Source organism: Phytophthora sojae, assembly GCF_000149755.1.
Source record: "Phytophthora sojae unplaced genomic scaffold PHYSOscaffold_9, whole genome shotgun sequence".
Classification (NCBI taxonomy): Eukaryota; Oomycota; class Peronosporomycetes; order Peronosporales; family Peronosporaceae; genus Phytophthora; species Phytophthora sojae.
Genome location: NW_009258123.1, coordinates 79239 through 100817, shown reverse-complemented (window position 1 = coordinate 100817; position 21579 = coordinate 79239). Strand labels below are relative to the sequence as shown.

The 21579-nt window shown below is 58.5% G+C and overlaps 4 protein-coding genes across 4 annotated transcripts; 2 read left to right on the top strand and 2 right to left on the bottom strand.

Annotated features, from left to right (window-relative positions):
• Positions 1-269: 269 nt before the first annotated feature.
• PHYSODRAFT_254650 (hypothetical protein) lies at positions 270-3837 on the top strand (the record flags this gene model as incomplete). Its single annotated transcript, XM_009535946.1, has 6 exons — positions 270-741; positions 791-1024; positions 1088-1166; positions 1259-1721; positions 1771-2118; positions 2245-3837. The coding sequence occupies 6 exons, from the start codon at positions 270-272 to the stop codon at positions 3835-3837; spliced, it is 3189 nt and encodes a 1062-aa protein (XP_009534241.1).
• Positions 3838-9790: 5953 nt separating this feature from the next.
• On the bottom strand, positions 9791-10870 carry PHYSODRAFT_522509 (hypothetical protein; the record flags this gene model as incomplete). Its single annotated transcript, XM_009535945.1, has 1 exon — positions 9791-10870. The coding sequence occupies one exon, from the start codon at positions 10868-10870 to the stop codon at positions 9791-9793; it is 1080 nt and encodes a 359-aa protein (XP_009534240.1).
• Positions 10871-15639: 4769 nt separating this feature from the next.
• On the bottom strand, positions 15640-16223 carry PHYSODRAFT_254629 (hypothetical protein; the record flags this gene model as incomplete). Its single annotated transcript, XM_009535944.1, has 2 exons — positions 15640-16056; positions 16146-16223. 2 exons carry the CDS (start codon positions 16221-16223, stop codon positions 15640-15642), a joined length of 495 nt encoding a protein of 164 aa, XP_009534239.1.
• A 2479-nt stretch (positions 16224-18702) lies between these two features.
• Positions 18703-19842, top strand: PHYSODRAFT_522816 (hypothetical protein; the record flags this gene model as incomplete). Its single annotated transcript, XM_009535943.1, has 3 exons — positions 18703-18861; positions 19068-19235; positions 19393-19842. 3 exons carry the CDS (start codon positions 18703-18705, stop codon positions 19840-19842), a joined length of 777 nt encoding a protein of 258 aa, XP_009534238.1.
• Positions 19843-21579: the final 1737 nt, after the last annotated feature.

Genomic DNA, 21579 nt, shown 5'->3' with positions numbered 1-21579 from the left:
GCCCAGAGTCTGAGCGGAGCTCCGCCCAGACCTCGGGCTCAGCTTCCTTCGTCGCACGGCTCATGTCCGACAGTTGGTGGTCCAGATCCATCGCGGCCATAACGCACTTGAAATCTGCTTGATTGATACGGGTCAGCATCCTGGATTGATACGGGTCAGCTGGACATGGGTTCGGTGGCGAAATCCACCGAGACTTTTCACAACCGTCCCTTATGAGTGCCGGGTTCACGGAGGTCATTTCCGACTTGGATCCGGTGCCCATAACCCAGATGTCCCGCACTACCTCGTCCCACAACCGTCCGATCTTGCCGAACTTGTGGAGTGTAATCCCAAGCCATTTGCGAAATTCCAGTCGAGCGCAGAGACCGCAGTGGCAACTGCAGCACCAGCAAGTGCTGCGCTTCCGCGGCCATCCACCTCTTCTCGTCCGCATCCGCCACTTCCGCTGCCTCACGCCACGCATGACCGACTCGCAGCAGTCCGACGCGCCGCCCGCGGGCAGCGTAAATCAAGACCCAGCGTCGCAGGGCGCCCCCTCGGCTCCCGCAACGCTCCAGGCCTCGTCCAGCACGCCGTTGGCTGCTTCCGCCACGCCCGCGACCTCCGCGTCGCTGCAGAAACTGCTCGCGATGTCGTCAGCGCCGCCAGTGGCTGCGCAGAGCGCGCCCGCGGCGTCCACGTCCTCCATTTCGCCGGCAACGACGGCGGCAACCTCATCGGGCACGTCCTCGGCGCCACCAAGTACCACGAGCACAGCTACGGCCTGCTGCTACGTGCACCGTGTCGGCAGCTCCCAGCGGCACTCCGGCGTCTTCAGCAGTGACTACGACGGCTCCGGTGGCCACTACGATGGTTCCGGCGATTTCGGGCGACGCCACGGTGCTCGTGCTTCGTCCAACGCCTGCGATGCCGTCGCTCAGCGCGCTGCAGACGGCCCAGGCCACCACGCAGAGCGCACCGGCAACCAGCACCATTTCTGGATTGCTTCACGCCGTCGAGGCATCGCGCTATCAGACGGACCCCAGTCAGCGCCTACCGTACGAGCCGTGCCTCACACCTTGACACCAGCTCACACGGCCTGGTGTAGTGGTAATGCCGGCCACGATCGATGACCTTCGTGACGGCGCTCTTATCGCTGGTGCTGCTGATGGGCTGGGTTGTGTGCTGTAAGTTCCTCAGCTTTCCACACCTGAGCTCGACCGCTTGAGCGCTCTCATGGGTCGGGATGCTGCGGGCGACTTATTACAGCCTCGCTCAGCTCCTCCCCTGACATCACGGACCCCCGGATCAGAGCGGCCTTGGATCGCGAAATGATCCCGCTCGCTCAGAGCTACGGCGCGGATCAGCTTGCTTCTCGGTCGCTCAGGACCGTCCAGTACCTCCACCACACCGTGCAGTTCATCCAAGCCCTTGAGCAGCAGAGCTCGGGTGACGCGTCGACTTCCGGGGTGGCCGGGCTGACTGTCCGGTGCCAGCAGATGGCTCAAGCTCTCAAGCGCCAGAGCGACGTTCATAAAGCTGAGCTGCAGCGCCTTCACATGACACATACCGTGGCGCTTCAGGCCGCCGCAGCTGGCGCCTCAGCTGGTGTTACCGGAGGTCGACTCACAGACATTACTGCTGCGGCCGAGATCCAGAAGCTCAAGGACGACTTGGACAAGACGTTCAAGCTGCGGTCTCAGTATGCCAGAGAAAAGGGCGAGGCGGAGGACGCTCTGGAGGTATCAACCACGAGATTTCCTCGCTCGAGTCTGAGCTCCTTGGGCACAGAAGCGCATCGCTGAGCTCGAGGCACAGATCCATGACTCCAGAGCATTCGATCCCGGAGCTCTCTGTGACTTCCTGTTCAACAGCAGCGCCTTCAAAGGCAACTGGCGTCGGCTTCTCGAGCTCCTGCAGTCGTATCGAACTGGGAAACCTGCTCCTGCCAGCTATCGCACCACAATCCAAGTCTCGGCTCGCGATCTGGGCTTCGAGGACTCTGAGCCATATACGACCCAAGCTGCTCAGCCCAGCGCTGCTTCGGCGCCAGCCTCTTCGCCTCCGGGATCCGCTCAAGCGATCACGACTCCGACCAGCTCATCTCTGCCGGCAACCCCATTGCGTACGCCGCCGATGGTCAGCTTGGGCAGGTCAACTTCTGCCGGGTCCAGCAAAATCCAACGCAAGGCGCGCAAGTCGCTGCCTTTGGCTAAGGCCTTGGCTCCAAGCAGTTCGAAGAAAGCTCGGGGACTGAAGATCTAGACGAGCACTGCGCCCAGCTCAGCAGCCGCGCCGGAGACCGTGGACTTGACTCGCTCAGCTTCCAGCCCACCAAAGGCCAAGGCACCGATGATCAAGCCGTTCACACAGCGAATTGCGCTGCCTCGCCGCCCGACCAAGTTCAAGCCTGAGCGCAAGAACGCCAAGAAGGAATCTCCCAGCGCTCGTTCGGACCTGGACGCAGCAAAGGCTGTGCCCAACCAGTTCAGCTGGGATGGCACTCGCCCCGACGTCCAAGAGCTCATGTTGGCTCGCGTGGCGTTCTGGGATGCGGTGGATGAAGCCCAGAAGGACCAGATGCTCCACGACCAGTTCGGCAAGAAGAACTTGATCTACATGTTGACTTCACGGATGTACTGGGAGGCTCTGGACGACACTCCGTGGATGCAGTATGTCCCCGACAAGTACTTCGATGCAGCTGTGACCAGACTCCCGGCTCCCGGCCTGACAAGAATCCCAGCGCCCTGGCGGACCCTGCCCAAGAAACCAAGCGCAAGCGACTATGACTCGGATTCCTCGTTCATGTCTGTACTATCCTCAGAGGACACCGATGACAGCGACGGTGACCAGAGTTACTACGGGTCGAAGGCCAAGGCTCCCAGCTCCATCAGCACCAGATCTCAGAGTTCTCCAGCAGACAAGAAGCGACAGCGGAGTTCGACGTCTTCTGGGGGCAGCTCAGTGACCAAGCGCCAGCGCTCAGCCTCAGGGACCTCCGTGACCTCAGCTGACCCTGAGCCAGACGATGCTGAGACTCCTGAGGAGGGTGTCGATAATGGCATCATCAAGGCCCCCAAGAAAGGCAGCTGGTTTCACAACGGCATCCGAGTCCAGAAGCTGCACCATCAGACGATTGGTTTCCCAGCTTACATGCCATCCAAGACTGGGATCGAGCAGCTCCACAATCGCATCGAGTACGCGTATTATCTGGAGCTGCTCAGATCAGACCCCTGGGACGACATGTGGGATGGCCGAGTTGACTTCCTCGTCTACCACACGCATGCGGAAATCACTCCTGAGATGTGCGAAGCGGTCGTTGTAATTGCTGGGTTTATGAGTGCTTGGCGTCGAGCGTATTGGGAGCGACTCCACTGGTATCCGTTCCCGTCCAAGATCGACTACGTTCAGCTCGCCAAGGAACTGGGCCTGCCTGAGCTGGCCACCGTCTACCGAGAGCGCAAGGACCGCGCCCAAGAGTTCGAGCTTCGTCGCAGGGACTTGATCGACCAGCTCAGGGGCGTTAAGGGTTACTCGGACCGGATCTGGTTCGAGCCCGGACTCTGGGCTGTGCCCAATGATCCGTGCCACTGGATTCTCCGAGACCCAGATCTCAAGATCTCGCTGGCTGACCAACTCTTCACCCTGGACGGTCAAGAACCAGTTCGCACGCAATGGGCTACCCGCCGCTCGGACAAGCAGTTTGAAGCGATCGTCCCGCCTGAGCTCAAGTCCAAGAGCAGAGCCGAGCGGGAGGCGAACCCAATTATCCCAGCACCGGAGTACAACCACGACACGCTTGCTGAGGTGCTTCGCGCTCTGGAAGCCGTGCAAGACAAGGAGACTGAGAAAGCGTAGGCAACGAGCTTTCATCGCTATTTCTAATTCACCACTCGTTTTGGTACTTCTCGTCTCCTTCCCATTTATCTCAGGTCCTCGGCGCGCGTTCACGTCGCACTCATCCACTGTTCTCCACGATAAACTCCAAGTCAGTCTCCACATCACGTAGCATAGTCGTAAATTCACATAATACGAAGGGTTCACACATAGAACGTCACAGCGATATACACAGGTTCACAGCTGAGGTGCCTCTATTGAGCATCGGGCTCAGGAGGTTCATCCCCAGCTTGCATTGCTTGGAACCGTGCTTTCGCCTTGGCGCTCTTGTTGAACTCATACAGCAAAGCTCCACAACTTAGCTGAGACATGGGAAGCCACTCAGTGTCAGGATACCCCTTCCACTTGACCAAGTACTCTCGGACTCTCCGTGAAGTTCGGGTCCGCTTAACCCAGCGTACATCCTGGATGGCCTCCAGTTCGTACACATTCTGAGCTTCATCGGGTTCTTCAGCATCCTCAGGCAACAGAGCTGCGTCTAGATCATCATCCTCAGCGACTTCAACCTCAACTGTAGGTCGTTCCGGGAACAGGGCACGCGGCTTGAGTCGACTTATGTGGACCCAAGGATACAACTTGTACCCAGTTCCTTCGATCTTCAGCTTGCATCGGAAGTCATCTGAGGTCTCCAGAATCCGGAACGGACCGTGCCAGAGGTGAGCGAACTTCTTCGTGAGCCCAGGTTGCACTCGAGCCAGGTATAGCCACACGGCATCACCAACTTCGAAACCTTTCTTGAGTCTTTCAGACAACTCAGCCCAGATTTTTGTCTGAGCAGCCGAGCGTTTTACCTTGGCCTCAGCTTGTAAATCCTTAGCCCAGGCCTGAGCGTACTCGTACTCGCGCTGAGTCTTGCGACGCCACTCATAAGCAGTCCTCTGATCCAAGCCCGTCGGAGATGGCCCCAGCATGGCCGAAACAGTGCTATGAGGGTCCCAGCCGTGAACCAGGTAGAACGGCGTGTCGAGACGGGTGGCGTCAAAGTCGTGTTCAGAGCCCACATCAACTTCTCCACCTGGTCGTCCCAGTCGCTCTGATCTGGCTCAGCGACGTACGCTCGGATGGCTCGGACCACTGTTTGCACTGATCGCTCTTGCTGGCCATTTGCCTGGGGTCTGTACGCCAGAGTCGCACGCTGCCGACTTCCCAGCATCTCGCGGAACCTGGCGAACACCTCGCTCATGAAACGTGGATCACGGTCATGGCGGAGCAGAGAGCTCGCACCAAACCTCTGGGACACACACTCCATGTAGGCCTCAGCGACATCTTGAGCTGTGGTTAGACTCATCGGCTTGCACATGATGATGCCTGAGAATGCGCACTGGAACAGGAGCAGGAACACATTTCCACGGTCAGACTTGGGTAGATACGTAACGAAGTCCATAGAGACCACCTCAAAGGGCTTAGTCGCCAAAATGTTTCCCGGCGACGGCCCAGGGTTGGGCGGAGCTCCCTTGGCAGTGACACAATCCACACATTCCTTCACATAGCGTTCCAGATCCGCGTACATCCTCGGCCAGTAGTACTCCCTGCGCAGTCGTTCGAAGGTCCTAGTGATCCCTTAATGACCACCTTGGAACTCCTCATGGCTGAGCTGAAGCAAGTCATCTCTCAGCGCCGTTGGCACAACCAATCTCAGATTCCCAACTGCGTCTCTAGGCCTTACCGGAGTAGCTCGACTCAGATAGTACAGGACTCCTCTCGAATCAAGGGTGAACTGATCCATCATCTTGACCACATCTTCAGCTTCAGTAGCGGAGAGGTTCCCCAAGTCTCCATTCAGATAATCCTTGAGCTTCTTCGTCCAAGGCTCAGCCTCTTGCAGAACTAGGATCCGTCTCCATCGTTCAACGATTGACGCAGCAGGAGTTGCTGCTTCAGGTGAGTACACTGGAGCTTGCTCAGCGGGGGGCTCAGCATTCTGGTCAGGATCGATACCTTGGTCGGAGTCGCCCCTGGTTGCTGTAGTCTCAGCGTCCCTGGCCCGAGCTTGGTTCCTAGTCACCACGAAGATCTTAGCGCTGGGCAACAGGGGCTTGGCAGCATCTTCCAGTGGAATTGGCTTAGCCACCACTTCTACATCAGCTTGAGTGTCAGGTTGCTCCGTCTCAGGCTCAGCAGACTCAGCCTCATTCACCTTGATCAGCTTCTCCGGGATCCGATTCAGCTGCTTGAGCTGAACCAGTTCAACCGGGTCTTCAATAGCGACGGGACCTTGAATGACCAGAGTATTCGACGTGAGATAGTCCGCAGCTGCGTTATACTCACGCTTCACATGCACCAAGCGCAATCGCTGGAACTCTGGGCGAAGCGTCTCGAACTCAGCCAGCAGCACTTGCAGTCCTGGGCTCAGACACTGGATCAAACCCTGAGCTTGCTGAATAACAATCCGAGAGTCACCGACCACCACAAGGTCTGAGATGCCACGAGCTTTTGCCATGCGAATACCTTCGAGCAAACCATGGTACTCAGCATCATTCACCGTAATGCCTTCAAAGTGGAAACCTCGAGCTTCGACCACGTCCCAGGACGGGAGCTTCCACAGAATGCAACCAGAAGCACCAGAGCGGTCTGAGCGTTTGGCAGCTCCATCGAAACTGAGCAGCCACCCCTCGTAGCCCGCCTCCAGCATCTCCAGGCTGATCGGTGGGGCTCGGACAACTCGTCCCTTATCTGGGATAAGGTTCTCAGCGATCCTGTCCAACTGGTCTCGGGGGGTGATCCCAACTCCCATGACCGCGGCCAAACCATCTTCATCACGTTCGACCTTTTGAACCTCCAAAGGCCAGGGCGACAGCCGTGCAGCCCACTGCTCACAACGTCCCCCCAGCGATCGAGACTTGAACAAACACTTCAGAACAGAGTACCGGGTGTAGACCTTCAGCAGCTTACATCCGCTCAGCATCGAATAGAAGACTCTGAGAACCCGGAGCAACGCTACGACTTCCTTCTCAGCCGGGTGGTATCTGAGCTCCTGATCATGCAGTGCCCTCCCAGTGTATCGCACCGGGAAAATTACTCCGTCATACTCTTGGCCCAGCACCGCACAGACTGCCCAGGGATTAGCGTGTAGAATAATCACGAACGGCTTCTCCCTGTCCGGGTGTCTGAGCAGCGGGGTAGAGACAATGTTCTGCTTCAGGATTTCAAACGCCTCCTCAGCTCGGCCGAGATCACGTCCAGCTTGAATCTGCTCATCCGTCAACTCGTAGAGCACAGACGCTACAACCGGGAGGTCCTCAATAAACTTGTTGTAGTAATTGAGACTCCCCAGGAATGACTGCACTCCTTTCAGCGTCGACGGGAACGGCAAGTCCTTGACTCCCTTGGCGATCTTCGGCTTGGCTCGGATTCCCTCAGCTCCAATCTCGTGCGAGAGGTAGGAGATAGACTTCTTGCCAAACTCGCTCTTGGGCAAGCCTACCGAAATCCCCCCGTACCTCAGTCGATAAAGCAACCGGTCCAAGACTTCGCACATCTGGTCCCAGGTCTCTGCTCCATACGCGATGTCATCGATGTAGGAGCTCCGCCCCAGAACAGGACTCAGCTGAGGCGGGGCCGGAATATTTCGCCGGGACACGGTATTCTCCTCAGACAGAGGCGGGATTTCTTCCTCCTTAGCGGAGTCGTCCACCTCGATTCCTAGGAAATCCAGCACATCCAGGGATCAACTCGGACCTCCTCGCAGGGCGGAAGTCGCACGAAGCCCCACAGACAGTTATCGAGCATCTGCTGGTAGATCAGCGGGGCTTTCTTGAGACCAAACGGCATGCGCTTCCACTGGAAGTGCCCCAAAGGGCACATGAAGAGATCAGCTTAGCCCGGAGTGTCATCGGCACCGCCCAGAACCCGTTGGCCATGTCCAAGCTCAGGAACCACATCGCTTCCTCAAACCCGATCAACAGGTCGTCAATCAAGGGCAGAGGGTAGTGTGAGAGCTTGATCAGTTGGTTGACCAGTCGATAGTCGATGCACAGCCTGATGTCCACACCGTTCTTCTTCATCACAATCACAATTGGCGAGGCCCAGTCTGAGTGCGAATACTCGATGAGCCCAGTCTCCAGCAACTTCTTGATCAGAGCAATTACCTTGTCGAGCAAGTGTGTCGGGACCTGCCGAGACCTCTGAGCGATGGGCTTCGCGTCCCCAACATCCAAGTCACAGACAACTCCACGGGCAGGGGCCGGTACTGCATTCCCGTCCCCGAGAAAACTGGCATGATGTCTTTCCAGAATCGTCCGCACTTGAGCGTCCATTTCTGGAGTCGTAACGCCTGGTTCTCCCACGTTAGCCGTTGAGAGGTCCGCATTTGGACTGGGATCCTTCAACTCCGGAAGAGCAGCGAGCTGGTCCCGGAGGTCATTCAGCAATTCCGTGCCTTCATAGAAGTACACCGTAGTTTCATCGGCGTCCTCACTGATCTCACCTCTGAGACAACGAGCATACGTTTCCTGAAGATGAGCAATTGGATCAGACACGAAGTCGGTCGGCTCAGTCCTGAGCACTCGCTCCAGCTCGTTCCGAGCTTCTTGGGCATTCACACCACCTCCAGCAGGAGAGGTTTGAGCTGAGCTTGACTCCGAGGAACTTGGCTCAGTCGCAGACTGAGTGTCAGCTCCCTCCGATGTGCTTCCTTGGTTCGTCCCTGACTGCACATCATCCGGGTGAGGCGATCGCGGCAGCGGCGGCTTCCATGAGGCAGGACGTCCCAGATGTGTCCGGGCCATCTTGACTTGAGCGGTCTCAGGCGATACCGTATTGGTGGCGTACGCCTCAGCTCTCCGCTGCTTCATGTTGGCTCGGTCTTCCTTCGGGTCATCAGACTGCTTCAGCAGCAGCAGCAGCAGCTTCATGGGTCGCTTATAGTCTGGCCTCTCCACAGCGGGTGGGGCATTGATCTCAGCTAGCCGAGCCGCTTCCTCTTCTCGTCTCAGAGAGTCCGGAGAGGGCTCGGCTTCGTAGATGAGCTGAGCCCACTCGCTGTACTTCCACGAGTAAGGTCGCGCGAACCGCTTCCCGTTGGGCAGGTAACCCTTCTCCACAAGGCAAGCAACCACAGTGCGCTGGCGGATCATGACTTCTCGCTCTGAGATGTTGACCACTTTGACAGCCTTCGGCCTCCGCCCAGGTCCATAGATGAACTGCGTAACCCACTGATCACCGAGCCCAGCCCAGGGAATTACCTTCTCTGCTTGGTGATACTTGACCGGGACTATCACAGATTGCCCAGGGTAGTGGTAAGCAGTCTCATTCAACCAGACGCTGACTTCCAGCCCGTCATGATCGATCTCAGGTCCTCCAACCAACAACAGAGATTCTTCGTCCGGCAGCCTCACAACGCCTTCACGAGCGCAGAGCCACACTCCAGCTGCCACCATAAAGTCCACTCCGAGAAGACAATCAATGTTGCCAACCCAGACATCCATAACGTACACCACGCGCACTCCCAGCGTCAGCTTGATCTTAGCTTGGGCGGTAATGTAGGTCGGAGCATCTCCCATTCCAGTTACTCTGAGCCTAAAACCACGGCGTAGCTTGAGCTTCAATCTGCGTGCAAGATCCAAGCCCAAAATGCTTGTCGTAGCTCCAGTATCCACTAGTATCTGCGGTTGGTGATGGAAGATTGCTCCGTGCACCATCGCCATCTTCCGCTTCTCGCCAGTCAGCGTGTGTTCACTCCACCAACCATACTTCTCGCCCGGAGTCAGAGCAAACTCAAGATGGTTCTCCATTTTATCCTCCGGGTCCAGCGTGTTGAGGTCAGTATCGAAAGTGTAAACACCAGCTTCATGATAAGAAGATGTACATTCGGGGTTATCTCTGCGCCAACATGGAAGGGCTGGGCCCACATATGCAAAGGCACAGAGCGCTTGGGATCTAGGCTCGTCACGCACTGGTCTCCCAACCAGCGAGCCTAGTGGTTTAACGACTTCTCTCGGAGCTCTGGGCTATCGAACAGAGCTTGGATTACCTCAGGAGCGAGGCCCTCGACCGAGCCTCCGGTACGGATTGCTTCGCGTACCGCCTTGAGTGCCGACCACATATCGCACAAACCCCGGCGATGGTATTCGCCACACTTCGAACACGGCTGACGCCTACAGAATTGGGTCGGGTGGCCCTCATCGTGGCATCGCCCACAGATAAGTCGGCTCCAGCACTTGTCAGTCGGGTGGTTACGACTGCCACATTCGTCACATTTCTGCTCTGGGTGCTGGTCTCCTCCACGGTCATAGCGCTGAGCGATCGGCTTCCAGGCCAATCTCTCAGCGACTCGGCAAATTTCTTCATCGGTCAGGGAGGTAGAGCGACTGGGCTCAGCCTGGGCTGAGCTTGCAGCAGCAGGAGCTGGCGCGGGGACAGTCGAAGACACGGTTCGCTCAGCTGAGCGGTCCACATCTTCTTCAGAATCAGCCTCGTACTTCAGGTCGTAGTCATCCTGGAAATGTGCATGTCGTCCCAGACTTGGGTCAACTTCCACACCTTCCGCCTTGAATGCACGTCCCTCAGCTCGACGCTGTGGAGGTTTGAAACGTCCAAACTGAAGTCCTTGCGCTGGGTGCCGCTTCTGCTCATAGCCCTCGTCTTGGCGGAGAGCCTCGATCCTCTTCAGGATTTTCTCCAATTCATCCAAAGTATCGAAACGCTGTCCCTGAAGAGTAGTCCTCAGCCTTGAGTCGGTCAAAGCCTTGATAAAACGTCGGATGTGAGCCTCTCGATCGACGGTCGGTCTCAGATACGGGATCCCAGCCTTCTTGGCGGCATGGTTCAGACGGTAGAAGAACATCCGAGGTGTATCGGAGTCCTTCATCTCCATCGAGTAGTACCGCTCAGCCTTGGAGCTCAGCGTACGGCACCATTCCTTCTTGAAGACGTGAGACAACTTCTTCCAGTCCGAGCGAACGTCATCCGGTAGCTGAGCGCACCAATCCTTGAGGGAACCAGTGAGTCTCACGCGTAGGTGGACCACCCGGGTCTTCTCGTCCCAGGGGGCCATCGTAGCGTAGTACATGAACCTCTCCCACCAGTTGACTCGGTCCTCCAGCGGTCCCTTCTCGTCGAACTTCTCCAAAGCATCATGGGGAATCATCGCTTGAACGACCACACGAGTTCCGGAACTGGTATCAGTTCCCTTGGGCTGCGCCACAGCACCAAACTGTCCTTCGAGCTCATCTTGCGACGAGTCACTCGAGCTTGAGTCATCTGAGTCAGAGTCGTCCTCGTCCGAGCCTCCGGGCCTGCCGGGCTTGGTCGCCCGAGCCTTGCCCTTCGCGCCAGACGTCGCGCTTGATGCACGAGGCTTAGACTTGGTCTCAGCACGCTTGGCCGAACCTTGGGTCTTGCCAGCACCGCGGCTCATACCAGCCACCTCAGGCTTGACTTGGTTGGCCTGGACTAACTGCTGCATCACGCTCGTGAGCTGGGCTAACTGCGCCAGGACCGGATCGGTCGGCGATCGAGCCGACACGACAGGTGCTGGGACCGGTGGGTCCGCTGGCATTGGCACACGTCCAGCAGTCGAAGCGGCGGGGCCAGGATATAGACTGGGCTGCTCCTGGGCTGCAAGGAGCTGGCGGGTCTTCTCCTCCTGCTCCTGCATGGTCCGCTCGTGCTCTGCCTCTGCTTGGGCATGCTTCTCTTTCAGCCTTAGCAGTTCCAGCTCGTGCTCGGTCTTGATCTCGGCAGCTCGTTCTTCCTGCGCCTTCCGCTGTTCAGCTTGCATAGCCCTAACCTCAGCCTCTTGGAGCGCCTTCTGGACTTGGAGCAGTTGCTGAGCTCGAACCTCGGCCGCCTTGTGCTTATCAGCTTCTTCGGCGGCGCGGCGCTGGTCCAGCTTCTCCAAGGCTTCAAGCTGCTTCTGCTGCTCCGTCTTAGCCTGTTGTTGGGCCTCAGACATCCGAACGTTGGTCGCTTGAAGTTTCCGGTACTCCTCCTGCAGTCGGGCTCGCTCCGCCTGGTTGTCGGTCAGAGCGGCGCTCAATCGTGCTTCAAGGGCTCGGCGTTGGTTCTGCTCTGCATCAAGGCGGGCCCAGGCAGTAGCTTCACTCTGTTGAAGGGCTCGCCGGTAGTCTCGCTCGACTGAGGGCAAGTCATCCGAAGTCGTCGTCCCAGCGGAACCGATTACTGATGGATGTGTGAACCGGAATCCCGTGGGCCGCACTTGTCGGGTCTCAGCTTGTTTCGGGGCTGAACGCTTGGACTCAGGACTGCCGGGCAGCGGTATCTGGGCTGGATGCTCAGGTCGATACAGCCCCTGCTCAGCTCTGGCCGGTACGGGACCAGCCTGAGTAAGCTGAGGCGTGACCGAGATCGTCATTCCCGGGAATGAACCGCGGGACATCGTCGTAGCTGAGCCTCGCATCACCGTCGCCGTCGACATGGGCATGTGCGTCCCAGTCCCAACCATGTAGTCAGTCATAGACATCAGAGAGGAACCAGAGGAACTTAATCCAAACAGGTTTCCCCCTTCATCCGTGACCATCAAAGACATGTCGGAACCAGAGCTTGCACCAACCATGCTGGGCACTTGGTCATTTCGGAATCCGAGCGCAGTCTCAGCAGGAGCTTCGCCAGACTCGTGGTAGCTCAGGATTGAGCCACTAGCAGAAGACCTCGTCAGCAATGCACGCTTTCGAGACGGCTCGCCTTCGACACTTGAGGTCGGACTCAGAGGTCTGAGACCAGTGAGCTGAAGGCGCATCACGACTTCAGGTCCCAGGAACAGCTGAGTATCCTCATCCATGATCGCGTCTCCATCCTTGTCCAGAGGGAATCCAACTTGGGTCTCGGCAGCTTGAGCGGCCATCAGCGGAGGGTCTGAGGTCGGCCTCACGTAGTATGGGGTTGAACCGACCGCAGCCTTCCAGGCTCTGAGCTCAGCTCCGAGGAATCGGGCGATGCGCTAGATCTCAAACCGGATCTGCGAATCCGGGACTCCGGCGACTTCAGACAGCGTGTGCCACACTGAGACTTGGTTCAGGAACTCATAGCCAGCTTCATGCAGCATCGTCTGCAACAGAGCGACGCATGCAATGGGCGGCATCAGTCTCAGTGCCACGCGCACTGCCTTCAGGTCGGAGACGACAGGGCTCCGTCGACGTTCAGCGTGGAACACGTTCAGCCATCTCGCAGCGGGCGACCGAGTCACAGACATCAAGTGTCTGGCCGTAGCTCCAGCCGCTCGGATGAAACCCCAGAGATCGCAGCCTCCATGACATGGCGAATAGGCCACATCCACCGGGTGCACGACTCCAGCAGGCACAGACATCCACATCTCGAACTGAGTTCGGCCGTACGCGAGCATCTCAACCTCGGACAGCTCGGACAGCTGGGCCAAGGCGCGGCTGTCAGCTTCCGCTCCTTCGGGGACTTCTCTCAGCCTCTGGTAGGGGCGTTGGTCCGGCCAGAGTGAACTTGACCAGGCTCCGCCACCAGTTGACGCTCCGACGTATCCAGCTCCGGAATAAAGCTGAACTGGACCGGGCCTGTCCCAGTCCCAGCAGCACCTTGATCTCGCAGCTGCATCGCTCGGCTTCCCAGCACGCTCAGTGCACCACCCTCGGCTTGGCCACTGCGGAGATCCGCAGCAGTTGGCTCCGGCTTAACACCTTGCGGCTGAGAAGTTGCAGTCGCAGTCTCAGAAGTCCTGCGCGGCGTCAACGCTCGACTCACAGCAGGCTCTCTCAGGCTCAGACTTTCACCAACACGAGCGCTCGGCTGAGCAACCGCTCCGCCACCTTGTTCATTCTCAGACTTCTTCCTCTCGGGCGAACATGGCGGCGGCACAGCAGTTTCCGTCGTTGGTGGCACCTCCGGCTCAGCGCTTGGCGCAGCCTCGCCTGACGACGCAGCTTCTCCCTCAGCACTGGGCGTCCGGGCTCCCGCAGTCGATCTTCTCGCCCTGGGCGTCCCAGACTCCGTCGGCACCACCTCGGCTGGCAATCCAGCCACTCTCAAACTTCGCCGAAGCGAAGACTCGCTCTTCTCACCTCCAGTCTTGGTTTCCTTCGAATCAGCAGCAGTCGACATGACTGTAGCTTGTCCGTCCAAAGTCGTATCCCTGATCCGGGCACGCGCACCACGTGCGACGAAGCGCCCGTGCTCTTTGCTCAGGTTGCTAGACCGCTCGACCGAGGTCTTCGCTCAGCCCTTGCACCACTTGACTCAGCCCTGCTTAGCGCTGCAGGAGTTCCGCTCAGCTCCTTCCACTGAGCGAACACTCCCACTCCGCTTCGCTAGGCTTAGCCGCTTGAACGCTTGGCTCAGCTCCGACTCGGGTCGGGTGAGGCGTGTGTTCCTCACTCTGCGATCCCCTTGGCGGTTCTTTTGATCACGGCTACGCTGAGGGCCCAGACTCGCGTCGGCCACACCAGCTGCTGTCGATGTTGAAGGTCTCCGGAGGTGTTCCCAGACGAAACTCGCTCCCCACTTGGCGAGTCCCAGTCCGCACGTGTCCACAGCCCGAAATGCCCCGGGTTTTCCTTAATGAACACAACACCACACACAATATAGCCTCCACTTCCTCTCTTTGGTTCCGGCTCAGAACCACAACACCCCTTCTTTCCCGGTCGGCCTGGGTCTGGGCCGAGTTCGCCTTTATTTCTCTGAACCTGGGCGAGGCTCGTACCAGCTTCTCCTTTCTTCTCTTCGAGTCAAGCAACGACCCGGTCTGGAGTTAGTGACTCGGTTTGAGCCTAGTTCGAATCCAAGGCACTCACACACACCCTGGGACTACCCGCGCACCAGGTCCACAATGAACCGATACTAATAATCACACAATGCACCGGGGCACGCCAATGTCCCCAAGCACACAATACAATTACCCTGCCTAAACCTCAGAATGGATCACCTTCCACCCGAAAATATGAAATACACCCTAAGATGTAACAGTAATATGAAATAACCGTACTGTCGTCGCACCGAAGCACTCTGACAACGTTGATATGTTAGCTTGAATTGTGTGGATGATCGCCAAGACACCTTCTGGCCAAAGACCTCCACCACTTGCGTCCGTCGGGGCAAAACGAACTCTGTTTAACTGTTTACACATGCACAAACTAGGACTCACTAAGTGGGGGCTCAATATCCACACTGACTGGCTGCGCGAAGAGCATCGGCTGTATGCTTACCGGGCGCCCTTGAAGATCCGCCCGATATCCTTGGTCTTGGCCAATGCGGCGGCTCCACGTCGGCGGGCGTCGTCTTGGAGCCGCTGGAGGCCGTTGAGATCCGCTTGAAGTGTCCGCGATCTTGGGCGGTCGCACCCAATGTAGGCTGGCTCATGGCTGATTCACCGGATGAGTGTACTCGCCGGTGCCACCAACTTCGCCGTCAGTACCACTGTCTGGACTTAAGTTCAGCGACTCTTCACCCGGCACTTCAACTGGACTCCGACAACTCCACTCAGGCCCATGCCACTCCGCTCGGCTTCTCGACTTGAGCAAAGACTTCAAACATCGCATTCGAGGCCGGGCTTGGACTCCACGTCACCCCGCTCAGACCTTCGATCCTCGCCCAGCTTGTCGACTTGGGTGAAAGCTCCATGACCACAGTAAAAGCTGGGCCCGGCTCGGCACGACCTCGCTCGGACGCCTGCTCCTCGACTCATCTCGGCATCTTGGACGACGGCTCCACAACCGCTGGGGAGGTTGAGTTCAAACTCCACCCGGCTCCGCTCAGCTCCTCGACCTGAGCGGGGACTCCGGTCATCACACTCGAGGCTCAGCTCAAACTCCGCGTAGCTTCTCTCTGCTTCCTGGACTCAGCTCAGACTTGGGATACCCAACACCAGACATCTCGGGTCTCAGACAATCTTCGCTCAAGCCCAGAGTCTGAGCGGAGCTCCGCCCAGACCTCGGGCTCAGCTTCCTTCGTCTCACGGCTCATGTCCGACAGTTGGTGGTCCAGATCCATCGCGGCCATGACGCACTTGAAATCTGCTTGATTGATACGGGTCAGCATCCTGGATTGATACGGGTCAGCTGGACATGGGTTCGGTGGCGAAATCCACCGAGACTTTTCACAGGTGGCCTCGGGCACGACGTCCGGGTCGAGAATGTCGGCGGCCTCAGGCATGACGTCAGAGTCGGACATGGCGGGGGCGTCGGGCATGACGTCAGCGTCGGGCACGTCGGGCATACCGGCGGCCTCGAGCGTGGCGTCGGAGTCGGGCATGCCAGTGGCCTTGAGCAACGATCATGGCGGGGGCATCGGGCATGGCGGTGGCCTTGGCCACGTCGTCCGTGTCGGGCATGGCGGCGGCCTCGGGCAACAGGCATGGCGGGGGTGTCGGACATGTCGGCGGCCTCGGGCATGGCGGTGGCCTCGTGAATGGCGTCCACGTTGGTCATGGCGTGGCCACGATATTGGAGACACTTGAGTGCTTGTCAGCGTTTTGAGAAATGAGCTACCGATACGGAGCGGCGGCGAGGTTCGGTTCCGTTCACACGCTCACGAAGACGCGTCTCGATTCCGAACCCGGGGGAAAAATTGTAAGTAAATATATTGGTTATTTTAGGAGTAATTGACGATCATTGGTGGAATGGTTGGAATACATGCGATGATTGGTGGACTTGCTTCATGGCAGCAGGATCCACATGGCGCGAACGTGACGAAGATGTGCACGTTGAAGTGATCGCGTGACGTGCATAACGTAGCTAAGGTGTGGAAGTCGTAAGTGGCAGTAGCGCCACAAACTAGATCGTCCAGCATTTTGCTTACCAATAAAAGAACCCATTTTGGCCGCAGTGACGGACACCGGCGGCTGTGATCACAGCCGCCGGCCGTCCTAGCTTTAGTATCGCGCTCAGAAACGATTATACGATGCAATCAAACCATTCTAGGCTCCCCGCTCATGTCGACAGCAAGTGGATTATCCCCACCTTGACTTAATATCACCATCAAACGGAGTCAACGTTGGCTTGATTTCCTATTATAACAGTAGTAATCTCGGTGCATGCAGCGCCACCGACACGTGCGGGGCCGGCGCCGCAGCCTAGAATAGTTATATTGCATCGTATAATCGTTTCTGAGCGCGATACTAAAGCTAGGACGGCCGGCGGCTGTGATCACAGCCGCCGGTGTCCGTCACTGCGGCCAAAATGGGTTCTTTTATCGGTAAGCAAAATGCTGGACGATCTAGTTTGTGGCGCTACTGCCACTTACGACTTCCACACCTTAGCTACGTTATGCACGTCACGCGATCACTTCAACGTGCACATCTTCGTCACTTTCGCGCCATGTGGATCCTGCTGCCATGAAGCAAGTCCACCAATCATCGCATGTATTCCAACCATTCCACCAATGATCGTCAATTACTCCTAAAATAACCAATATATTTACTTACAATTTTTCCCCCGGGTTCGGAATCGAGACGCGTCTTCGTGCGCGTGTGAACGGAACCGAACCTCGCCGCCGCTCCGTATCGGTAGCTCATTTCTCAAAACGCTGACAAGCACTCAAGTGTCTCCAATATCGTGGCCACGCCATGACCAACGTGGACGCCATTCACGAGGCCACCGCCATGCCCGAGGCCGCCTACTTGCTGGCCACCCCCGCCATGCCCGTTGCTCAAGGCCACTGGCATGCCCGACTCCGACGCCACGCTCGCGGCCGCCGGTATGCCCGACGCGCCCGACGCTGACGTCATGCCCGAGGCCACCGACATTCTCGACCCGAACGTCGTGCCCGAGGCCACCGCCATGCCCGAGGCCGCCTACTTGCTGGCCACCCCCGCCATGCCCGTTGCTCAAGGCCACTGGCATGCCCGACTCCGACGCCACGCTCGCGGCCGCCAGTATGCCCGACGCGCCCGACGCTGAAGTCATGCCCGAGGCCGCCGACATTCTCGACCCGAACGTCGTGCCCGAGGCCACCGCCATGCCCGAGGCCGCCTACTTGCTGGCCACCCCCGCCATGCACGTTGCTCAAGGCCACTGGCATGCCCGACTCCGACGCCACGCTCGCGGCCGCCAGTATGCCCGACGCGCCCGACGCTGAAGTCATGCCCGAGGCCGCCGACATTCTCGACCCGAACGTCGTGCCCGAGGCCACCGCCATGCCCGAGGCCGCCTACTTGCTGGCCACCCCCGCCATGCCCGTTGCTCAAGGCCACTGGCATGCCCGACTCCGACGCCACGCTCGCGGCCGCCGGTATGCCCGACGCGCCCGACGCTGAAGTGATGCCCGAGGCCACCGACATTCTCGACCCGAACGTCGTGCCCGAGGCCACCGCCATGCCCGAGGCCGCCTACTTGCTGGACACCCCCGCCATGCCCGTTGCTCAAGGCCACTGGCATGCCCGACTCCGACGCCACGCTCGCGGCCGCCAGTATGCCCGACGCGCCCGACGCTGAAGTCATGCCCGAGGCCGCCGACATTCTCGACCCGAACGTCGTGCCCGAGGCCACCGCCATGCCCGAGGCCGCCTACTTGCTGGACACCCCCGCCATGCCCGTTGCTCAAGGCCACTGGCATGCCCGACTCCGACGCCACGCTCGCGGCCGCCAGTATGCCCGACGCGCCCGACGCTGAAGTCATGCCCGAGGCCGCCGACATTCTCGACCCGAACGTCGTGCCCGAGGCCACCGCCATGCCCGAGGCCGCCTACTTGCTGGCCACCCCCGCCATGCACGTTGCTCAAGGCCACTGGCATGCCCGACTCCGACGCCACGCTCGCGGCCGCCAGTATGCCCGACGCGCCCGACGCTGAAGTCATGCCCGAGGCCGCCGACATTCTCGACCCGAACGTCGTGCCCGAGGCCACCGCCATGCCCGAGGCCGCCTACTTGCTGGCCACCCCCGCCATGCACGTTGCTCAAGGCCACTGGCATGCCCGACTCCGACGCCACGCTCGCGGCCGCCAGTATGCCCGACGCGCCCGACGCTGAAGTCATGCCCGAGGCCGCCGACATTCTCGACCCGGACGTCGTGCCCGAGGCCACCGCCATGCCCGAGGCCGCCGACATGCTGGACACCCCCGCCATGCCCGTTGCTCAAGGCCACTGGCATGCCCGACTCCGACGCCACGCTCGCGGCCGCCAGTATGCCCGACGCGCCCGACGCTGAAGTCATGCCCGAGGCCGCCGACATTCTCGACCCGGACGTCGTGCCCGAGGCCACCGCCATGCCCGAGGCCACCGCCATGCCCGAGGCCGCCTACTTGCTGGCCACCCCCGCCATGCACGTTGCTCAAGGCCACTGGCATGCCCGACTCCGACGCCACGCTCGCGGCCGCCAGTATGCCCGACGCGCCCGACGCTGAAGTCATGCCCGAGGCCGCCGACATTCTCGACCCGGACGTCGTGCCCGAGGCCACCGCCATGCCCGAGGCCGCCGACATGCTGGACACCCCCGCCATGCCCGTTGCTCAAGGCCACTGGCATGCCCGACTCCGACGCCACGCTCGCGGCCGCCGGTATGCCCGACGCGCCCGACGCTGACGTCATGCCCGAGGCCACCGCCAAGCCCGACGCCCCCGCCAACGTCATGCCCGAGTCCACCGACATGCCCGACCTGTAGGCCATGCCCGAGGCGACCAACATGCCCGACTCCGACACCACACCCGAGGCCACCGACATGCCTGATGCCCCGGCCATGCCTGTTTCCCGAGGCCTCCGCCATGCCCGACTCCGAAGCCGTGCCCGAGGCCGCCGACATGCTCGACACCCCCGCCATGCCTGTTTCCCGAGGCCGTCGACATGCCCGATGCTCCCGACATGCCTGTTGCCCGAGGCCGCCGCCATGCCCGAAACGGACGCCGTGCCCGAGGCGACCGCCATGGCCGACACGGACGACATGCCCGAGGATCCCATCATGCCCGACTCGACTACCCCGTGTATGGCCCTGGTTAACCCACCAAGGATGCTACGCCCGCGGTCCCCTACATGCCCGGCACCGCCTACATCCCGGCGGCTCTTAATATGCCTGGGATGGACGGCACGCTCGCCGACCTCGACATGTCTGACTTGATCATCGCGTGCTTGGTCCTGATAACCGTGGCAGGGTGACACGCCCGTGGTCGTCGACATACCGCGGTTCCCAACATGCCCGATATTTGCGGCACGCGCGCTGACGCCAACATGCCCGACACGGCCATCCCGTTCGCGTCCCCTGATGACTCCATCAGATTCATGGAGTAACGGAACAATACACCCACTTGTTTGCATTGAGTTATACTGAAACCAAGCCAAACATCTCACTGCTGTCATATCGGAGTCAATCACGACATGAATCCATACAAAAACCTAGTCAAATAGGTCAATGTCGACATGTCTGATGCTATGTCAATTCGTATAGTCAGATCAACACAAGCATGCCAATATTGACAAAACGGCGAAGCAACGTTGACGTGGTTGGTCATACAATAGCCAACAGACATGGCCACGCGAGCATCTGGCCACGGCCAACGTCGCTTCATCAAGTTTATACCAAAACCAGTAGAAGCACGTGCCTCATCGACTTCGGCAGCGTAGACGCCGGAAAGAAACGGCTAAAGACCCTCAGCTATGCTTGATTGTTCTCGTCATGTATCTCTCGTATAGACCAAAGCGGTCGCATAGCAACCTAATCCAGGTTTTGTTAGCTTGTCGCCTCTGACTCGGCAGCTTTTGCGGTCCGCTCAAACATGAAACTGGTGCTAGCAAAGTAGCATACCCTTACATCGGAACTGCATATTAGGAAGGCGCCAACATGTTCTTAAGACAAACAGCGGTTAGAAATCATGGCGCAAAAGTCTCGGAGCATCAAGAGTAACAGCAACCCCGTCAACACGCGTGGGGGGCATGCATGGTGCCGGAATAATAATGGCAGCTCCATGTGACACACTATATTTTGACGCTGCAGCACTTGCGCAGCGCTTTCTACTCATTCTAGGCGCTTATATTAGAAGGGCTCTATGCGCCCACTCCGTCGATGTGATACACCAATGCTCTAGATGGACAGATCGCTGGTGTTATCTAGGTCACTCCGCCGCACTACAACGGCAGCTTACCGATGAAACCTTGACGCCGCGGTATCGGCAGGCTCGTGAGGGACTACTGCCGCGTTGTTGAACAGGGCCATCCAGAGTAAGATCAACAGGGCTCTTGTAGCTGCAAGGGTGAGTTTATTAGTGCCACAATTTTTCGCTCATGTTTCACAACAATTTGATTTGGATTCTCTACAGATGGAAATATCTCGATCTTTAGGACAATTTACGCCAAGGTTTTTCATGCTTAGTGTTGAACCCGCTCAGAATTAAGGCCTTAGCCAACTTTTGATTGGATAAATCTAACCAATGAGATTGAAAGTCGATGAAGCCCGAAGGGTCGGCGCCATCCACTGGGGACCTCGCTTACCCTATCCCGCTGGTATACAATTTTCTATATTAATCTTATCCCTGCAAAATCGGGTCGCCGGTGGGTTAAGTTACCTAAGCGCAACTTCGAGAGGAGGGTGATGTAAAGGGCCCATTTACATAAGTAGGTAGAAGTTACATAGGTACATACACAAAAGTAGGTGCAGTCACACGGCTAGCGTGTGACCTGCTGTCATGTTCTGATTGGTTGAAAGGGGGGAGCCAGACCCATTTCATCCAATCAGGTGCAGACTTAGATTTGAGTGGTTCACAAGGTAAGGGGTAGGCTCCCCAACGTTTGTCCGTTCAGAGAAACGTTGGTTTTACCTGTTCAGCTTTATAAAAAACGTTGACAAACCGATTTATGAAAA